Source organism: Macrobrachium rosenbergii, chromosome 20 (assembly GCF_040412425.1).
Source record: "Macrobrachium rosenbergii isolate ZJJX-2024 chromosome 20, ASM4041242v1, whole genome shotgun sequence".
NCBI classification, from domain to species: Eukaryota; Metazoa; Arthropoda; class Malacostraca; order Decapoda; family Palaemonidae; genus Macrobrachium; species Macrobrachium rosenbergii.
In genome coordinates this window covers 4788309-4809428 of record NC_089760.1, presented here as the reverse complement: position 1 = coordinate 4809428, position 21120 = coordinate 4788309, and the positions used below count along the sequence as shown (strand labels likewise).

Genomic DNA, 21120 nt, shown 5'->3' with positions numbered 1-21120 from the left:
TATGTCCGTGTATGTAAATATTTACAAGCAGTAGAGTGAATGTCCATTGGTAATTTATAATTTATGTTTGTAAATGTATGAATGTCCACGTGACTTCATGAGGGCACGTGTCTCCGAACGCGCGTTGAACGAAAGTAAAAAAAAAAATGATAAAGATGTCCCATTTAAGGTGTGGTTCACTTTGCCTCCTAATTGGTGACTCCATTTCCTCTTTGCCTATTGAGGGGCAGCCGCCTGTTAGGGAAGCCTAAGCGCGCGCATTCTGAATCCCTAAAATCTCCCCTCAGATATAAACTACAAGGAATAAACCGAGGGGAAAAAGGCCGCGGTTCTTTGCCAGCTACTTGTGAATCCTTTGGGTTACTGCTTAAGTTATATTTCATTAAGATGTCTTTTTTCTTTATCAAGAAGGAAATTTACATTGAGAGAGAAGGACAGGTTTCTATCAGAAACATAATTCGCCTTATATGACAGGCACGCTAGTTAACGCCAATGTCAGTGTCAGTGCACAACACCCTCACTGCCCTTTCCCCCCGACCACAGGTCAGGGAAGGACATGATTTTGAAAGCTTGCAAAATTGCAAGTTCATTGTTGTCTCTCTTTTGTGTGTCTTGTTCGTCATCCAAGTATAGTTCACAAAATAGGAAATAGGGAACTGGAAACGACGTTTTTGGCACAATACAAAAGCGGTGATACTGAAGACTAGATTTTCAATAAAGCTGTAAAAACACTGATGCCGAACAAAATAGTCCTCGCTTGATTAGCAAACAGAGGACTGAGAGGAGAGCTCCAAAAATTCTAATATGAATAACAAGTATATATTTTGATTTATTAAAGATATCTAATATAAGTAAGACTAGTATTAAAACTTTTCCGAATATATTATGCTGGGTACTGTGAGAATAAAATCGTCAGTTATATTGTATCCGTCTGTCATGTCAAGGAACTCAACCGTAGAGCGTCATTTGTACAACAGCAACAAAAATGGAATATTAGTGAATAAAAACAAGCAAACTTGACATCGTCGTCTGCGAATTTTTCCATTTCAGATCGGAAGCGGAAGATAAGATCGCGGGTTTTGCATCACAAAGCAAACTGATGCAAGTGTTCTCTTTTCTTCACCATATCACAGGTTTGGGTGGATGCTGCAACTCAGATCTTCTTCAGTTTGGGACCAGGATTTGGTGTTCTGTTAGCGTTCGCTTCGTACAACAAATTTCACAACAACGTTTACAAGTGAGTATCAGTTTGATTCCAGCTGTGCGTTTGCGCTTCTTCTAAGAGCTGATTCCATTTCGATTCCAAATCCTCTCTTTGTTTCAGTATCATAAGATTATCTGTATTTTAGTTTTTAACTTAAGAAGAGCCTTGATCGAGGAACTGATGCAAGGTGGCCATGTTATCTATAGAGATATATTTATTTGTTCTCGACAAATAAATTAATGTTCTGAATGTGCATCCAAGCAACGCTAACCGTTTTCTGAGGGATCATGTTCAGAGAAATTACAATTGACTATTTCTGTAAATCTCTTAGTGTTGATATTCTTGTCCACGTTTACGACTTGTTCTAAAATTGACTCTGCACTTCTCCTAGTAGTACCTTTGATGACTCTGAACTACATAGGAGACAAGAGTCTCCAGTCCTCCATCACCAGTGCTAGAATTTATGCCATCCTTAATCTAACCTTGTGCAACTTCTCGTCTTGCAAGTCCTCTCATATACTTTCATCAGCTTATGAAGCTTTTCCCCCCTCCTTTCCCTACCAACCCTACTAGTTTTCCTTCTCGTTCTCCAGCCTTCTACAAAACGCCAGCCATCCTATCTGTCATTTTTATCCTTTCCTTTTACTCTGTTAAAATTCTACTCTTTTTGGAGATCATCTATAATCACCCATTCGATGAAGCTTTTAGCTATTTACGGGTACATAGCCTTAATGCATGTCTAACTTGATAGCAACAAAGCACAGTCCCTGTTTAAAACTTTTCAGTTTTAATCCTGGTCAAAAGTTCATTTGCTTCGAAGACGATATACTATTAACTAATTTTAATGTAAACTGGAAAAGCCATTACACCTTCCATGTGCTGTTGGTAAGCATCCAAGCACTGGTATATAACATTCATGAATATTCACTGCATGCTTGCTCATGATACACTAGACGTAGTAGCAGAGATTATGACGTGTAAAACAAGCAGTCAATAATTGCATGAACAACTATGGCGCATGACACATCAATCATATTTGTAATTCTTATTTTTAAACATTGACAGTCTTGGGAAGTTTTGTATAATGCAAAATAAAGTTAATTTTTATCTACGTATGGCAAAGGACTCTCAGGCCTGTAAATTATGCCTATGTAAGGGGTGCGAAGATCGCCTCTCATAGATCGTTTGCTTGCTATTCAGAAACTTTTTGTAGGAAAGAAGTATAGTGTTGAGAGAGAACACAAAACCTAAACCTTTGAGAAAATCATTTGAGCAAGGGTTCTGACAATTATCCTAAATTATGTTAAGAAAGGATAGTATGTAATAAAAAAAAACAAGCTTTTGAGCGTACAGAACTAACACACGCCATGTATTCATGTGGATTACAAGTGGTAAGTTCAGAAAGAAGAAGAAACACACAGTAGACAAAGTTCCCTGATCAGCGGCGGAAGGTCATTCGAAGACAGCACAACAATAGAGTCTAAGTCTAACAATAACAAATCAAGCCTATATTGGGAAATCTGTGAGGGGGGCATACTTATGAAAAACAAAACTCTTCTTTGGGTTTAAGTGTTGTAGTTAGGTCGTTTTGGTTCCTTGCGATACGTGCTATTTTGCCGATTCACTTACTCTAATTTTACAAGACTTTCTACCCCTAGGTAAAGTTCCCGTCCTATGAAATTCCTTATGAATAAAGCAACCGAACCTGAACCTTTAGTATTGATAATTAAAAAAAAAAAACAATCTTTATATCATCCCCATCATTTCCGGCAGAGATGCCATGGCCACCAGCATCATCAACTGCTGCACGAGTTTCATCTCCGGATTCGTGATCTTCTCCGTTTTGGGCTACATGAGCCACAAGAGCGGGAAGCCCATCTCGGAGGTGGTTGACGAGGGCCCTGGCTTGGTCTTCGTGGTTTACCCGGAGGCCATTGCTACAATGCCTGGTTCCACCTTCTGGGCCATCATCTTCTTCATGATGCTGCTGACTTTGGGCCTGGATTCATCTGTAAGTACAGTAGAATTTTACGCCTGAATCAGAGATAGGAGACGATCACCTTTAGTTTGCGTTCAGTTCGAACATTTTATACAGAGTAAATACGGTCTAGGGCGCAGGTACAGATGAAGGTATTTAAGAAATGTCAAAACCAATAAACAGATTAAGCATTTCAGTCAATCAGCGAAAACTCTTCTTACAATGAACTTGGGATGGAAGTATGCGGTTGGAATTGTTCGCAGCGACAAGCCAATTGTTTTACTCCATCAGTGACATTTCATATTTGGAATATGCTTTATATTATGAACACAAGCATCCAAAGGTTACATATGAAATTACTACTTTTCAAATCTCAAACCAATGCCTTTTTGTGAAGTTGGTCTACGTAATTATGAGCCTTCTACGTCCGTTTAAACTAAGATTTACTTAAAACCTTAATCATATAATTTATTCAGGTCTGGTGCATAGATTTCACATAGGAAGTTAATTTTTTTTTTTCGTTTTCTTGTAACGAGAAGCCTCCCAACAAAGTCTTCATTGCAGTTAATTTTGTGAAGAACTGAAATGAATTCAGAGCCGACTAAAACAACTTGGCAAATTGTTTTCTTCGACTACCAGTACATATTTTCAGTAACAATTAGAGTAGAAAAGCAACGGCTCAAGAATTATGTTGAATGAGAATGATACAAGAGTTCCAAACGAATTAACTGCTCTTTGAGTGACATGAGCACTATGAGGACAGAGGACATAGGCTACACACTGCATCTATATGACAATATTTTCTCTAATGCTTTCAGTGGCCCTTGTTGGAGACGGCATACCTAAACTATCATTGTCACAAACAGGAAAAATCAATATAAATGCAAACTTCGTTTTACATAATTACTTTACTTGTGGACAGAATTGTTTCATCGATTTTGCTCCAGCCAAAATTACCCAGTCATGCCCTTGAACCCTTATCTCTTCCTAAAGTTTACAACTACAGGTCTTTAAAACTATCCTTGGATACAAATTTCAGATTTACATATATTATTTTACTTGTGAATAGATATCTTTGCTCTTAAACTCTTCTCTCTCCCTAATGTTTACAACTGAGCATCTTTTTAAAGCTATGTAACGCACCAGTTCCGTTGGCCGTAAAATTTCACCATGATTTTCCCTCGTTCTCGACGTCCAGTTTGGAGGCTCTGAAGCCGTCATCACAGCCCTGAGCGACGAGTTCCCCATCATCGGCCGCAACCGAAAAGTCTTCGTGGCAATTCTGTTCACCGTGGATTTCTTCGTGGGACTCGCTTGCTGCACGCAGGTAATTCAGGCGCTCTGCACCTGAAGGTCCTTGAGCACTCTGTTTAGATTTTATTTGAATGAGATAGCTGCAGTTTTTTTTTTTTTTTTAAAGGGTCTCCACAGATTTTCACTTATCGTTCTCTATGTAATGCAGTTTTGTCAGTCTAGCCAAACGTGAAGTATTTGCTGATTCCTTTAATGTCTTTCCTTTGTCTGAATTATTTTTTTTTTCGCTTATATCTTTCAGCACAAATTTACCCAACAACACAAATTCTGTTTCCAGTAACCATATATCATTATCTTGTTTCGCTACAAATGTGATTTGGGGTGAAGCAAAAAAGAGCTGAGGACCGGACGTGAATATTTTATGAAATTGTTAGATATTAACCGGAAGCAGTGTTGTCCATTTTTGCAGTCTTTTTCTTATTCTTTGTCTACGTTTGGATGGATCTATCAAAGAATTTTCAGTAAAATGTAAAATGGAGCTCGAATTACATCTTAACGCACCTCGCTTTAGCAATAAAGACAAAATGATCTAATTGATTATCAAAGAGGTAACTTCAAATTCATTTCCCTGTAACGACACATTAAGGAGAAAACCTAAATGAATAGAGACCCTTATTCCCTCCCGAAAACGAGACCAGATTTATTAAATGATAAATCTGCATTATCCCGCCGGGTGGGGCTGTTCTTTCGCGCGCGTTCTTCTCGCCCATAAATCTTTCTCATCCAACAGGGCGGGTTCTACGTCTTCAGGGTCTTAGATAGGTATGCCGCTGGTTATTCCATCCTCTTCGCCGTCTTCTGCGAGGCCATCGCCGTTTCTTGGATCTACGGTAAGAAGAAACACCCCCCCTTCTCTCTTTCTATATATATACATATATATATACATATAAATATAATGCATAATGTGTCTTTGTAGGGACTGGATACACTAGCGCTAAAAAAAACGTCGCGTTGCTGACGCCATCTGACGCTGTCTTTTACAGAGTGAGGTATCTTCCCATGCTTTTCAATGGAAAAACCACTAATTTGGACTCACGAGCGTTACTAGCGTTACGTTAGGACGCGTTACGTGGGCGTCAGGAATTTCTAACGTCGGTGTCGACGTTATTAGCGCAGCACTGGTAACGCCTTGCCTGGCTTTTCTCTTGTGATCTGCCTTGGTAAGCTGCCAAAGACAGAAAAAAAGCTTATAACCCATGAATTCCATAAACACCATGGTTTCTTTTCCAGTTACGAGTGTCCCTTGCATAACTTACCTTAAAACTAACGCCAAACGTTCTGCTGGGTGGATTGATTGTCTCAGAACTGTGTCTTCCTTAACAATCCTATCCTAGAGCAAGCATAAAAGTTCATCAAAAAACTTTCAGCTGACATTATGTCGGAAAGGTAGAATTTGTCGCCATGTTTTCGGTGGTTTCCTGTCGAGCATCCAACTTGGACAGCATCCATAATGAACTAAACATGCTTGTTTGATACTCGGTAACGCTTCGAAAATAGCTCTCGTGTAGTCTGGCCAAAAACGCATCGTTAGAAAGCGTCAGCAACGCGACGTTTTAGCGCTCGTGTATCCAGTCCTGAGTATATACTGTATAAGAGTGTCTCTCAATTTTTCTTTATCAACTGTACCTATCTATACATCTGTCCGGCTATCTGTCTATCATTCCCTCTTTATCCTTTGCTCAACCCATCTCTGACGCTTTCTATATATCTATGAATATGTCTCCTGATCGGACTTTGGTAATAAAGCTGAACATATTTTCAAGAACTTAACAGAACGCAAGTTCTTTCTTTTTAATTCTGCAAGAATAGGAGCTTGTGTTCTGGTAACATTTAAAAACTGTCATAATTCAGATTAAATAAAAGTTGAAACAGACACAGCCATAATACCTACAGTATATCTTCTCACCTTCATAATCTGTATCATATGCACAACAAACCTTGGTTTGTGCTGCGTCTTAATGATGTTTATAAGCATCTTTCACTAGTTCTTCATTGGAGGGGTGGGTAGAGCTCTCGGCTAACACGTTGTTGGCCCAGCGTTCGACTCTCCGACCGGCCAGTGAAGAATTAGAGGAATTTATTTCTGGTGACAGAAATTCATTTCTCGTCATAATGTGGTTCGGATTCCACAATAAGCTGTAGGTCCCGTTGCTAAGTAACCAGTTGGTTCTTAGCCACGTAAAATAAATCTAATCCTTCGGGCCAGCCCTAGGAGAGCTGTTAATCAGCTCAGTGGTCTGGTTAAACTAAGATATACTTAAGTATCTTTTACTTGTGATTTATTGTGAAATGCCACAAATAAAAGCAAAGGGCAACGTCTGCAATAATAATAATGATAATAATAATAAAATAATAATAATAGTTTTCGTTCATAACGAATGGCGCTATTTCAAGCAAACAAATCTATCTTATTTACACGTGGCAGTCGTTCTCGGTAAGCATTAATGAGTAGCATTCATATTAAAGAGAATTTCTGGAAATCCTAAACATGCAACGATATCGCCTTTTTATGTTAAAAGAAGCAGAAAACGGCTTCCAGGCTACATAAAGTGAGTTACCCGACTCACAGAACTAAAAGGGGTTTTATTGGGCCCACATATGTCAAGAGATGCTTTTGATGTTTATGGAGAGAGAGAGAGAGAGAGAGAGAGAGAGAGAGAGAGAGAGAGAGAGAGAGAGAGAGAGAGAGAGAGAGGCTTGGGGAGGAAGGGGAACAGCTGGGAGAGGGGATTTGGAGAAGGTGGAAGATTGAGGAGTGGTAACTGGTAAAGTAGGAAAGAAAATAGTGAATAAAATATGGCAACAGACCAAGGAAAGGTGGAAGAATCGGTGATGAAAAAAATGACATAGGCCTATTACTGTGAAGAAGAAAAAAATGACATAGGCCTATTACTGTGAAAACGCAAACCCTATCTTAAAAGTAGTTAAATCAAATAAGTAAAAACAAGTAAATAAAGTGACAACGCCTCACAGGAAATAAAACCTTACAGAAGATAAGGTTGTGGCTGAAAGTAAGAGCTTGAAAGGGGAGGGATGGGGTAGGTGGTGCAGGCGGAGGTGCGGAGGGGTGGGGGCGGGAGTGGGGAAGTGTTATGTCAAAGGAGGGAAGGGTCATGGGGGATGGACCCTAACCCTCTTCCCCTTTCTGGTCCCAACCCAGGAGCCTAATGGACCCGTGAATGGCGCCGAGAAGCGTGATGTATGAGATCCTCGGGTGAAACCCGCTTTGCCACTATAATATTGAAGCGAATAAACCGTCTGACTTATATAAAAGCCAAAAGTGAGCGCAATTTTCTCATTAAGTGGTTTATCAGGAAGGTGAGACTCGCATACTTATCAACAATTCTTGCGAAAATGCGACGCCACATGGAAGGCGACCAGTGAGTGCACTGGCCTGGACTCTACGCTCGCTTGTTGGCATGGCCATCTTTCGTATGTTTCAAGTTTATATGCAGCTGCCTTTATTTGTACAACCTGATTTGCACATTACTTATGAAAACACAGAATCCTCTGCACACAAACACACACACACACACACACACACACACACACACACACACATATATATATATATATATATATATATATATATATATATATATATATATATATATATATAGAACTTCATCACTTACACAATTGTTCTGTGCATTAATACAGTTAATAACAGGACCTCATTTAAACTGGAAGGTATCTAGCGGAGATATTTAATCAGGAAAAGTTAAAAGCTCTCTAGAGCTAACAGTCCTCATCGCTACGGACACCAGACGATGGGGTTGTTAGTCCGAGAAAGCTTGTAACTTTTACTGAATAGATAATATCTCCGCTAGATACCAGCCAGTTTAAATGAGGTCCTGTCATAATATATATATATATATATATATATATATATATATATATATATATATATATATATATATATATATATATATATATAATATTATTATATCTATAATTCACATTACCTTTGGAATAGCTTGCACTGAAAGGGAATTAAAATGATTGGCAAGTGCATCTACCCCAGCCAGGGTTCGAGCTAGGGCCTTGGATTAAATATAGTGATATATAGTCGACTTTGATTATTCGACTATCATAAATGAGAGTTATATTACAAGAAACAATTACCCTTTGGTGTAAGCTGTTCCCAAGGTAAGGTGAATTCGACATTAAAATTTATGGCTTTGTATCTGCTAATGAAAAATTCAAATCTGTATAAGTAACAAAAATTCATAAGTATATATATATAGTGTATATATATATATATATATATATATATATATATATATATATATATATATATAATGTCTGAGCATTTGTTTTGTTATAAGATTTGGAAAATACTAGTGCTTTCAGCGTGTTAGTCGTCTGTACATTATTTCTCTATTATTCTTATATTTTATTTTTAGGTCGCTGCTCGTGCACACGTTATCACAACATTAAAAATATACTTGCTTAATAATTAAAAGAACAAAGAATGAAAATGTACAAATTTAAATTTGCTCTGACAAAAACGTCTTGGCCAAGACATGCAGTTTTGAAGAAGCAGGACTAGACGCTAATTCTGATTTCAGTAGTCAACAGAATTGGAATTAACGCTATTTTTTTTCTCTAGAAATGCTCTTGTTTAGATTTTTTTGAAGGGAATAAGACTGCAATCATGCAGGTGTTTTAGCTCGCTACTGAAGAGACAGTGCCCTTTAAGATTTCATCGAACAGTTGTTGACAAACATCGTGTTGAATTTTGCAGGGTATTCAGGTGCCTCGTCTCCCAGAAGATAGTAACATATTATTTGCATAGTCCTTCCTGATATCTACATCTACTCGCACTTTACAGTCGACAGGATTAACGGGAGTCTGCATTACCCATTTATTCATCCAATTACATCCCCTATCCAAATGTTTTCGATTTTTGTGCCTTCAGAATTGATATTCAGTTACTCTCGTATAAATGTACTCACAAAATTGCAGGTTTTATATGTCCAAACCGTCTCAGTAAATGGTTCACTTCCAGGAATCGCCAGACTCTGTGACGACATTCGGGAAATGATTGGCTTTGCTCCTGGTTTCTACTGGAGGACATGTCTCCAGTTCTTCGCGCCTATTTTCATTGGGGTAAGTTGTCATAGTTTTCACAGCTCATCAATGCACTTACGTATGCATATACATACAGATATATATATGTATGTGTGTGTGTGTGTGTTTGTGTGTGTGTCGTTATCTGCGTGTATCTATGAGTCTTCGAAAACGTCCATTCATACTTCACTAAGTTGAAGTGTAAGACCAATTGTGTGGATGCCTCCGTAAAATTGAAATCTCGGTTAAAAACATAAAACTCTTAAAGTTCCTTGCTTTAAACGAAGACTTCTCTTTCACTGGCTGCCTCAGTCCTCTCAGATGAGTTCGCTGTAATATTGGAAGCAGTTGTTTATGAGAAATGAATAGAGGGATGAACAAAACAAAAGAATGTAATGTTGAGAATTAAATTCAGATTTTCCTAGGTAGCCAGATGATAATTCAGTTGCAAATCCTTATTCCATGAATCTGTAAATAGGATCTTGTTTTATATTTTACTGGCCATAGAGATTTCAAGGTTTTGCTCCAGAATGAACAGTGATGGCGGATGAACATGATACTCTATCGGAGGAACATGTTACTCTTAAGGGATGAACAAGTCATCGCCGAGTTTTGTTCTCTAGAGAGGTAACTTCCCTTCCTATCTTACTAGATAATCGTTTTGCAGTCTCAGAAGAGAAAAAACGAGGGTCTTTATAAATCCCTTAGAAGACCCCTCTTATCCTAAGCTATCACTGTTGTTTGGATTAGAAGTTCTCATTCGAGTTGGTACGAGTTTGGCACTCTGCTGGTTTCGAGTCTCCGACCGGCAATGAAGAACGGAGGAATTTATTTCTGGTGACAGAAATTCATTTCTCATTGTAATGTGGTTCAGATTCCACAATAAGCTGTAGGTACCGTTGCTAGGTAACCAATTGATTCTCAGCCACGTGAAACAAAATCTGATCGTTCGGGTCAGCCTTAGGAGAGCTGTTTAATCAGCTCAGTGGTCTGGTTAAACTAAGGTATACTTAACTTGTTTGAATTAGTTCTCCCTTGACGAGCAATTGAAGATCCCAACGTCCGTCCAGTCATAACAAAACTAATAAAAGATAAAAAAAAAAAAACTCTATCGTTTAAATGTTCTTCTAGATAATCATCATCTACGGCTTATGCACCAACACTTCGTTATCATCTGAGAACCCGGAAGCCTATCCTTGGTGGACTGATGTCATAGGATGGATTATGGCAGGTTCGTCCATGATTATGATTCCGTTTGTCGCCATCTATAAGTTCGCCAAGACACCCGGGTCGCCTAAGCAGGTGAGTCTCGATTTAAGGTGTAGGTACTGTGTAATGAGATATATAAATAGATGAACAGGTTGACTTACTTTAAGATAGTCAGTTAATTTTTTGTATTAATTCTTATTCGTCCTCGACCATCAACTGGCACTTACTGTACATGATCAACTCCAAAGTACTAAGTAAAACCCTTCAACTGACTGTAGAATGACTTATAAATAAAGTGATTCGTAAACTGTAGAAGAAAATGTACCGCTGTTTTTTTTTTCGACTACAAAAGCAAAAAGAAAGGAAAGTGTAAATACCCACTAACAATGCAAGTCACTGAATTTCCAACATTCATTTCAGCGGCTCCGTACGCTGACAACGCCATGGCGGGACCAACAAGTGTCGGTTGGAAACGGCGTCAGGACAGAGACCAATCAGATCATCTTAAACTCGGACACACCGGCACCGGATGCAGTCTAGGAGTCCTAACCAACCAATCGGCCTAGAGAAAACAAAAAACAGATTTGTGACTCAATGGTAGACGAACTAAAAAGGCCAAAAAATCCTTGAATAATCCACGTAAGGGTATTCAAATCGATAAACAGAAACAATAGAAAAATTCTCGCAAAATACTAATGCTAATTAATAAATCTGTTTCTCCCCAGTCTATGCTAAAACGTATATCACAACAAACAAACCCCGTTTGCCTGATGTTCCTCAGAGGAAATAACGTGACTAAATAACTTGAGAAAAAGTCTTGATGAATAAACCCCTTCCGACCCGCGCCTAACCTTCCGTAGTCTTCGCTGAAAACGTTGATTTTCTTAAGCCTCTTTAGGCCTTCGTACTACTTTCTTTCCAAGGATTCATTAGATGTTTGTGGCCTCTCCCAAGGCCATTGGACTTCCCAAAAGCCCAAGGGGAAAGCAAGCATCTAGTCACCGCCTGCCCAAAAAACATTCGCAGAGTTGTACGCACATCATCACAGAGCCGCTTCATTCAAGGCGTGTGTGTACTTAACTGAAGAGCCTTTGTAAAGAGATAATAAACACTTGTGGATATGTTACGACAGCTTTTAGCCTTTCAGAAACTTTGAAGATGTCTAGCTAGATAAGAAACACTTTTACTTGGTGAGCCTTCGCCTGGCTTAGAAGCGCTTGAGATATTTCAGGCTCTGAAACTCTTATGATTGGCGATCTATTGTCACCTGTAGCAAATGATACTGTGAAATAAGCACAATAGTCTAACTTCTGAAAGGCTTAAAAATGTTCCACTAGTTTTGTATCTATCCCTGTGACGAATTTTATGTACAAATTCCTTGGTGTGCATATGTACGTATGTGTGTGTGTGTGTGTGTGTGTGTGTGTCTGGGTGTGAATAGTACACTTGTATATGGGTTTTATTGATTTTAATCAAACTTCGATGTTCTTAGCTTAGATTTTTCATTTCTGGAGGTGTACCTATTCCTAGTCTTTTCAGGATCTAAAGAACTGAGGGATGATACAACGTCCTTCGTTTCTTGTGGAATTAGACGTCAAGTGTCGTGAATTTTAATATTACTGAGTATAACGATAACGATTATTAATGTGGATATCGCCTGTGTCTGCCTGTCATAACCTTCGCACTCAATAGTGGCACTTTGAACATAGGCGTACCCAACGCGTTGGAACATTGACGTGTTTTGGTTCCAAAATGTACGTTAGGTATTTGTCTGTAGGTTTAGGATATCGGTAAGTATACGCAAACAGACTTACGAATACTTCCCCTGAATAATTCTAGATTTCAACGCTGTGTTCCCATTACAGTTAACGAAGCGTTGTAAACGTCAATAGACAAAAACCATCCAAATACGAGTAGGTTTGATAATCAAGTCTGACATGAAATGTAAATTTCGTGTAGTGCATTCATCAGCATATAGCATTAGGTTTGTTCTGCTTTATTCGAAACGCGTATCATGTATCCAGATTTTTTATTCCAGATATGTCTATACATGACAGTTGTCGAATATTAAGGAACTTTGTTTGTCACTTCACTAGGGGTAAGTCAGCACGAGCTCCCCGTTTTCTTTGACAAACGAAAAACTTTATTAGGGGAACTGAGATACTTTTGTTAGTGCTTGTGGTTTCATTGGCATCTCGCGTTTCATGCATCCAAAAAGTTAATATCTAAATTAGGCCTCTTGCTTAAAAACTGATGACATTTTCTTCTCAGTGAGACCAGAATTACATAATGTTTGCGTTGCCTTTTCCTATTGAACTGACAATACAAAAAAAAAATATTCAAATAGGTCACTCCAAACATTTAATGATTTTCAACTTCATATTCAATAACACTTAAGATCTGATATCAAAATAGAGTTATGGGACAATGATAATATTGCACTGACACACAGCACGAAAACAATTGCTGTGTATGATAGGTAAGACATTCCTAAGTGGCGAACTGTTTCAGTATATTATCCATGTACATAAACATTTCAAGAATTCTCGTGCCAAAGAAACTCCGGATAGCACTTTTAAATACTAGCATATAGATGGTAGTAGTTTATTTTGACTATGTTTTCTATTTATAGCTCGCAACTTGTTTTATCTAAAAGCTCGTCTCTTTTTACGAAAACAGCCATAACAGCGCAGGCTTTGCGAGAACGCGGAAGGGCTGTGCAGAAGGTCTGGTGACATATTCAAGACAAAATGGTTAACAGTACGAGCTATGTCAATATAATTCAGTGCTTTGTTGGTAGTCAAATCTTAGCGATCTTAGGGAAAGCAAAGAAAATATCTGGACGATCCCAGGACTGTGTACTGTCATTAGGAGAATATAGAATCTATTTTGGTGTATGTTGGTTATAAAGTACGTAAACTCGTTAGTCATGTTATAACATTTTAGACCTTATAGAGTGAGTGCGTGTTTGTGTGACGCGGGCTGCACCCGCCCTAAGTTTTTTTTTTCCGTCTTCCTTCATCCTTTAGAAGAAAAGTCTCGGTACTTGTACTTGTGGCAGATAAAGAATCATAATGGTGAAATCAGTACTACCTTAGTACGTATGTTACATTCACAAGCAAGGTGATTGGTGTTCGGTGCTTGAACCACTCAGTCATTCAGTTTGCACCGAGTTAGCAAATTGTTAGCCAATTCGGTAATGCCGCTGGTATTTTGAATAATAATAGTGTCCGCTCTTAAGAAATTAAATGCTGGCGTCCACCTTTTTTTTCTGAGAAATGTTCCAAATTTTGGAAAACAGAATAGACTGGTACATAATATTTTTCAATGCTTTCCTCACGCTTTGAAGTGTCGAGTTGGTGTTCCAGGGGCTGTGGGAGAACAAGAAACACGAGTGGAAACTTGCAACAACAAAAATGTTTGTGAGAGATATAGCAGTCAACTTTGTGATACTACTTATCAGTATTTAAAGAAATTAATAAAAAAATTTCAGAATAAAAAATGAAGATTTTTCAAATCGCCAACGTTATCACTTAGTTTTTGAAGGGCAATGAAAAGTCTTGAATATTTCTAAGTCTCTCTCTCTCTCTCTCTCTCTCTCTCTCTCTCTCTCTCTCTCTCTCTCTCTCTCTCTCTCTCTCTGGATGCTGTGAAGCTTCTCGTATAAGTAAAATCTAGAAAATAAAGAAATCTCCTTGTATCTGAAACACAGCCGGTATGACTGGTCCCTTTGTGTTAGAGTTTAAGGAAGTGCTTATTATATCAAACCGTGCATGCATGGACACGTAGACGAATATATTTGTAAACGTGAATTGTTTGTGTGTAAATATGAGGACATTTACAATTACTTAGATATTTTGATAGTATACTCTATGCATGATACCTCTAGTAATTGACTTATATTTTACATAAATATCTCTCTCTCTCTCTCTCTCTCTCTCTCTCTCTGTACATATTTATACGTAGTTTTAAGATATACTTTTTATGTAAATATGCACTGCCCTACACAGGGCAGAGAAATGGCAGCCAAGCAGTATTCCTCTAGTTGTATCTGTCTCGCTACAATGCACACTTTCGCTCGTCGCTGTTCGTCGTCGGTGTGACGTCATGGAAACTTTGCCTGGTTATTTTCACGGTTTGGCTGAGGGGCGTCTCCGCCTCGATAAACATATTTATTACAGTTCTGCGCAGAGACGGGTCTTAGAACTCCTTCATCAAGAGCTTTGGGTCATGATATTTGAAAGATGACCCTGACAACCGTAGTTGTGGATTGCCCGATTACTGGTAACTAGAGCTTGACCATTTTTCATGTCTGTGCAGTAAGAGCGATGGCATGGCTGGGTGAAACCCTAGTCGCATCCATGATATATCACTTATATTCTGCAATCACGAGCTACCTCACCGAAATACGCTGTGTTGATTTCTAATCCCCTTCTGCCGATTTGGATGTTTTCAGTTCTCAAAAGTCAAAATATGCCTAGGATACTGAGAACCTTTGCAGACATTATATCTTTAAAGCATCAATGGATGGAACTCGCACCGTAGCGTTGTCATAGATTTCAATGTACTCGTAGTTAAGGGACACGTGGATTTTGATAAAGGAGTTTAAACTGTCCATAAGAACAATGAAATTACATCAAGACGTTGATTTTAATCCACTTTATAAATAGTAGGTTTTCATCTTCTCTCAGTTTGAATTCTACTTCAAGTGTAAGGGGAAAACAAATATCAGAATCCATGTTTGATATAGATGTACAACTCAAGATCATAGATGGCTTCTTTAGTTTGCACAAATATCGAACAAAATCTACATGTATAATCATATGTCGTTTCGTAATGCACTGTGAATTACCCAGAGTACAGCCTTGTAACAGTGGATATATATAGGCCTATGTATGTATATATATATATATATATATATATATATATATATATATATATATATATATATATATATATATATATATATATATACGTCTACGTGTGAAAGAGAAACTAAATGTATGTGGAACAACATAGAGAAGCCACATTATTTAACAGACTTTATCTCAGCTAGGAGTAAATGAGTAAGCTAAGCGCTGAATATCAGCTTAGGTTTGCTGGACCTCTTCCGCGCGACTTGTTTCCGAACCAATGTTTTACGATGCATTTCGTCTCTAAGTCAGAAATAAAAGCTCCAGGAATCTGTTGCTTTACAAGTACAGTTCAGTACAGACCAGAAGGCACTTATAGTACTTTTAAAGTGGGGGTGGACATCTATAGGAAAGCATATTGTACTTCCATGTTTGTGTGATTAGATGTGCTTACGTAAGTAACGCTGTTTTACCACCAACTGTCTGTTGAAACTCTTGTCTTTGCACATTTCATGTAGCAATGCACGCACTTCTTGTGTTGATTCATCTCCCCTTGTAAATATTTAGTCTAGACTAGATGTGATCTCAACCCCATAAGCCCGGCTTCACATTTCCAGTTACAGAAATCCCGTTATGGAATACCAAATTATTTTTTTCAACAGACAAATGAATCAAGTTAGTTAAAAAATACAAAATTTGAACTACCATAAATGAATTCATTTTACCAAGTTTCTGTAGTACCTTTGAGGAGTAACAATGTAGCAGATCACATCAAAATATTGCCACATTACACGTCAGGTATTTTCGCAATGGCGTTTTCGTTCAGAACAAATCTTATATAATTTTGTTCATAACTCTTCACAAAGCTATCTAAGTTGATAAAATAAATGGACAATGAAGCATGAGCTCAGCAATAAAGGACAGACTTTCATTCGGCGACGTTTGTCCTTTTCCTGGTGAAACTTTGCCTTGAATTGGAAAAGGATATATATATATATATATATATATATATATATATATATATATATATATATATATATATATATATATATATGGAATTCTTAAATAGTAGAACAGGACTCCCTTGATAGGAGAAGCACCTACGCGGTACCAAGACGGATATTATGACAAAATTTTATTAGCAAATTAAAGTGTGGAAATCTTGGTTACAAAAAAATTTGGGTGATGTGCAAACATTACCCAAATCAGTTCAAGATATACCATCCCTAACAAAAGCGTTACAAAAGGAACTGGTGCGGAGTGCAGTCTGGTTGAACCGGAAGTAGATCATTCGAAAGTCTTCGTATAAAAATCTCGAGAAACGCGTCAGGCTCACCAACATGCGAATAATACGCTGGAGATCGAAATGAACGAAGCAACAGAAGTATTTAAATCACTCCAATTTCTTTTATACTTTTACACCTTGGCTTTTTCTTTTTTGTGTTAAGAAAGCCTCTTAAAAATACCCTAAACTTGTGATTATTGAGATATCTCCAGGCAAAAGATGTCGAGAAGGAAGGAGACAGTTACTCTGCTCGTGAAGTCTTTCGCTCATGTTACTCTACTGTACAGGCCTGTACCGAGGTTGAGGGGAGGTCGTTCAAATTATCTGGAAATCCATATTTTCTGTGACTATCCTTTTCATTGAACTGTACTTATAAAGTAATAAATAACAACCTTTTGTTTTTTGGCAAGTCTTCTCTTATAAAATTTTTTATTAAACATTAACATCATTCTTTAACAGTAGGAATATAACTAAAATAACATTTTCAAGTATTTCATCTTGTATATACCTATACATGCAATGACATATATAAAAGAAAAGGCCCAGTTTTTGGAAAAAGACCCCCCCCATAAAAAAAACTCTGGGTACGGGCCTGCTGTATATGTGACGTCAGCAATGAAGAACATTCCTGGAGGCCTTGTCATTTCTCCCAAACAAATCAAAAGGTGATGTCTAAGCCCTGAATGAATACGCACTGAGTCATTCATAATCCCTCTCAAAATTCCTCTTCTGGTTTCATCTCAGTAAAAGACACATTTCTTCATCATTTTTCTTGCTCACAGGGCAATTATCGTTAACGTAGATTCAGTGAAACACAGACTTTGTTAGCATTCCAGTGTAACGTCACTGTCATTTTAAGCAAAACATTATCATTATCACCCTCATCATTAGTACTATCATCTCTATCATTAATATGTAGCACAGCATCCATAGTGACAAGAGAGGCAATTCTGATATATATGTATATATATATATATATATATATATATATATATATATATATATATATATATATATATATATATATTATAATGTATATAAGTATAATTATATATAGATAAAAATATTTATTACTCTGCTACAATACTTGGGACTATGAGACCTCATCGTGACCTTAAGTCTGTTGCAAGTTTCCGTAACGACAGCTTCTATTTTATTATTTTCATCTTGGCTTAGAGTCTGCAAAAGACGCCTGCATACAAAATCAAAATAATGTTCAAGAAAGGAAGAAGAGCGAGAAAGTGAAAACGGCAAAACCCGCTCCTTGAGGAACATCACCAGCCGCACTTCCGAGGCGTGAGCTGCTCGTTTCTCTTACGTCGTTTCCTTGTTTTACACCAAATTATATTTTCCCAAAGATTAAAGTCATTTGCGAGTATATATATGATGTATATGTATACGTATGCAAAATGAACGTATGTATGTATGTATGTATTTATTGTCAAATGTAAATTATCTTAGTATTAAAGGAATTCATAATTTTAAGCAAGAATGTATCTTGAAAGTACATTAGTAGCGTCATGGAGTCGCCATAGTCAAAAATTGTATAGACAACTGATAGCGAAGGGAGGCGTTCTCATCCCTTGCCACAAATTCGGGGAAATATGCCACACAGCCATTGGCATGTTTCCAGGGTGCTTGTGTAAATTATCAATACGGTTGTAAAATTAACGCTAAATGAATATATATACATTACTGTAAGCAGTGTGTGTGTGCCAAAAACTGATGAGTTATCTGTTCCAGTAACATATCACCGTTAGGAAAGCTGAGAGAAATAAGTCCCACTTCCCTTCTTTCAAGACCTTCTTTCAGATTAGCTCTTCGGATCCAGACCCCTGCGTTTAGTCTAATAATAACTGTTCAGTAGTTGTGTTGTACTTTCATATATCATTTCTTTTTTTCTGATTGGCGCAAACCGAAGCCTTTTATGAAGACTTTCGAACAGTTCGACCGTCTTCTTTCAGCCATAATGGAAGGCTTTGAGGAGAGTGCCAGTAAAGACAAGTGCTGTTGTGTTGTATAGTTACCTGTGCGGAGAGAGAGACGAACTGGTTCATCGAAAGTTAATCTATGACTGGAATTTAAAACTTTTTGTTTGCAAAAAAATTTTTTAACTTTTAACTGGTTTTGGTGAGTTTCGTCAATACGTATTAAGACATTCAAAGAGTAGGGGTTACAAGGGATAAATGTTTAGTCTTTCGCTGGCGTTTTCAAATTTATTTCAAAAGATCAGTATTAAGGCGATTCATGCCTCTCAAGACAAATGAAATCAAGTAAAAAAAATATTTAATTGCTAATATTTAATAACTTGAAATGGAGATGACTCTAGATGTTGAGGATAAATTTAAATGTTTTTGATATAAAGGCAGTATAAAAGGCCTATGGGGGCTGCATAGTAATGCTTTTGATATCCTCTGAGGATTTTAAGGGGGAACAGTTTAACTTTCGAAGGTTCCAGACACGTCGGAGCTGTGGCAAATATTTTAAAAGAAATATTTTTTTTCCACAGTGTAACGAAGTGTCTAACTGACTGTAATAGTTTGTTTGTGTTATAACAGATACCAGTTTGTATATTAATGTTTGTCAATATCAAAGAATAGTATGTGCATTTCTCCAGTATAAAAATAAACCAAAGGTAAATTGGACATGCTTGCTGTCAATGCAGATTTTTTTAAATAAATTTTTTGCCCCAACGTTACCAGACTTTATTTCCCTAGCCAAAATCAATCAAGTTTTCAGAAGAGCGGACATATTCTTTGATGAAAAAATTCCCTTATCCTTGGAAAAGTACAAACATGTTTATATTACATTTAATACGAAAGGCATTCAGAAATCTAATCTGAATTATCAGTAAGTATTAACATCGTATCCTTATCTCCGATGCAATGCTGTGAAGCCATACCCAGACACGTAAATCAACAGATCTGCTAATACATCACCACTAAATGAAAAAGTATGGAGATGAGCCATCAAATCTATCAATCAATCGATCAAAACAAACTCAGAGAGCCAAATCAGTTTCCTGGCAAGTCCGTCGTGGATGCATATCTAAGATTTTGAGGGAAAATTGACACAAGGCGTGAGAAAATGAAAATCTACCAAGTTTACGGTTTCTTGATAAGCATTAGCCTAAGGAATTAAGCTGCATTACCTTACAACCTACCACATACTCGATGACGAGAGACCTTGCCTGGGGCCAGTGGTTTCGTAGCCGATGAGGCAAATGAAACCAACTGGTGTATGAGCAAATGGTTTACAATCCCCTACGTAGCCAAATTAATTTTCATACCTAAAGAGTTTAGGTGGACAGTAATATGGGCTTCCGAAACTGAATTAATTTATCCAAGAGAAAAACTGCCGACGCAAAGCTTGAGAAAGTTGGCCTATAGCTCGTATCCAGAAAATATACGACGGTTCATTGTATGCGATCGTCATGGTCTTGCCGTATCCAGAAACCACACGAACATTACCAGGCATTCGCATTTAACATTGTAGTTTTGGAACCATAGAGAAGCAGGCGTCGCATGGGTTCCCCCTTGCGATGGCAGAATTGAAAGAATGTAAATTTCAACTCTGCATTAAAATACATTTGCCAAAGTCTATAGAAAATATGAAACAATTTGTGGTAAAAAGACCTGAATAACAGCACAACAAAGATCCTGAAAAGAATACTTTTAAGAAGTCTTTGCCTGCCGACGACGGATGAATTCGAGCTCAACGTAACAAAAAGAATCAGTCAGTCACCTGTGTTGGAATTCTTTTTCTTCAAAATAGGCTTCGTTGACGTGTTTAGTTTCCTTTTCAAAACAGAATTACGTTTTTAAGTGGTATACATCCAGAAATCTTAATATGTTAGTGTTATATTGTCCAAGAAAGTTGAAATCAGTACAGCCACTGAAGCTCACAGGTAGGCTACAAGGTGATACAAGCGTGAAATTCCTCGTAGGCTGTTTATCGGTCGGTGATCACATTTTCATGCTCCTTTATTAAGTTAAGAAGCATTAAACGCTGAGAATCGGCTACGTGGGTTGCACGGTCCATATTCCTGCTTAGTTGCTTGCGTCTTTCCTAACTGTTTGTTGACATTTTCGCGAGAAATCAGGACAGCAAATATCAAGTAGGCTATACAAAATATACTACATATATGCAGTATCTTTCTCTAATAAATAGTAAACAACAAAGACATTTTAATTCAGTACCATTG

General features: G+C 37.6%; 1 protein-coding gene across 1 annotated transcript in view; it reads left to right on the top strand.

Annotated features, from left to right (window-relative positions):
• The window catches only part of DAT (Sodium-dependent dopamine transporter), a 173933-nt gene extending 159482 nt beyond the window's left edge, over positions 1-14451 (top strand). The window contains exons 8-14 of the mRNA XM_067121831.1: positions 1134-1237; positions 2978-3215; positions 4381-4509; positions 5227-5326; positions 9508-9608; positions 10701-10871; positions 11199-14451. Coding sequence (XP_066977932.1) covers positions 1134-1237; positions 2978-3215; positions 4381-4509; positions 5227-5326; positions 9508-9608; positions 10701-10871; positions 11199-11318 — 963 coding nt within the window. The 3' untranslated portion in view covers positions 11319-14451. The remainder of the gene's footprint in view (positions 1-1133; positions 1238-2977; positions 3216-4380; positions 4510-5226; positions 5327-9507; positions 9609-10700; positions 10872-11198) is intronic.
• Positions 14452-21120: the final 6669 nt, after the last annotated feature.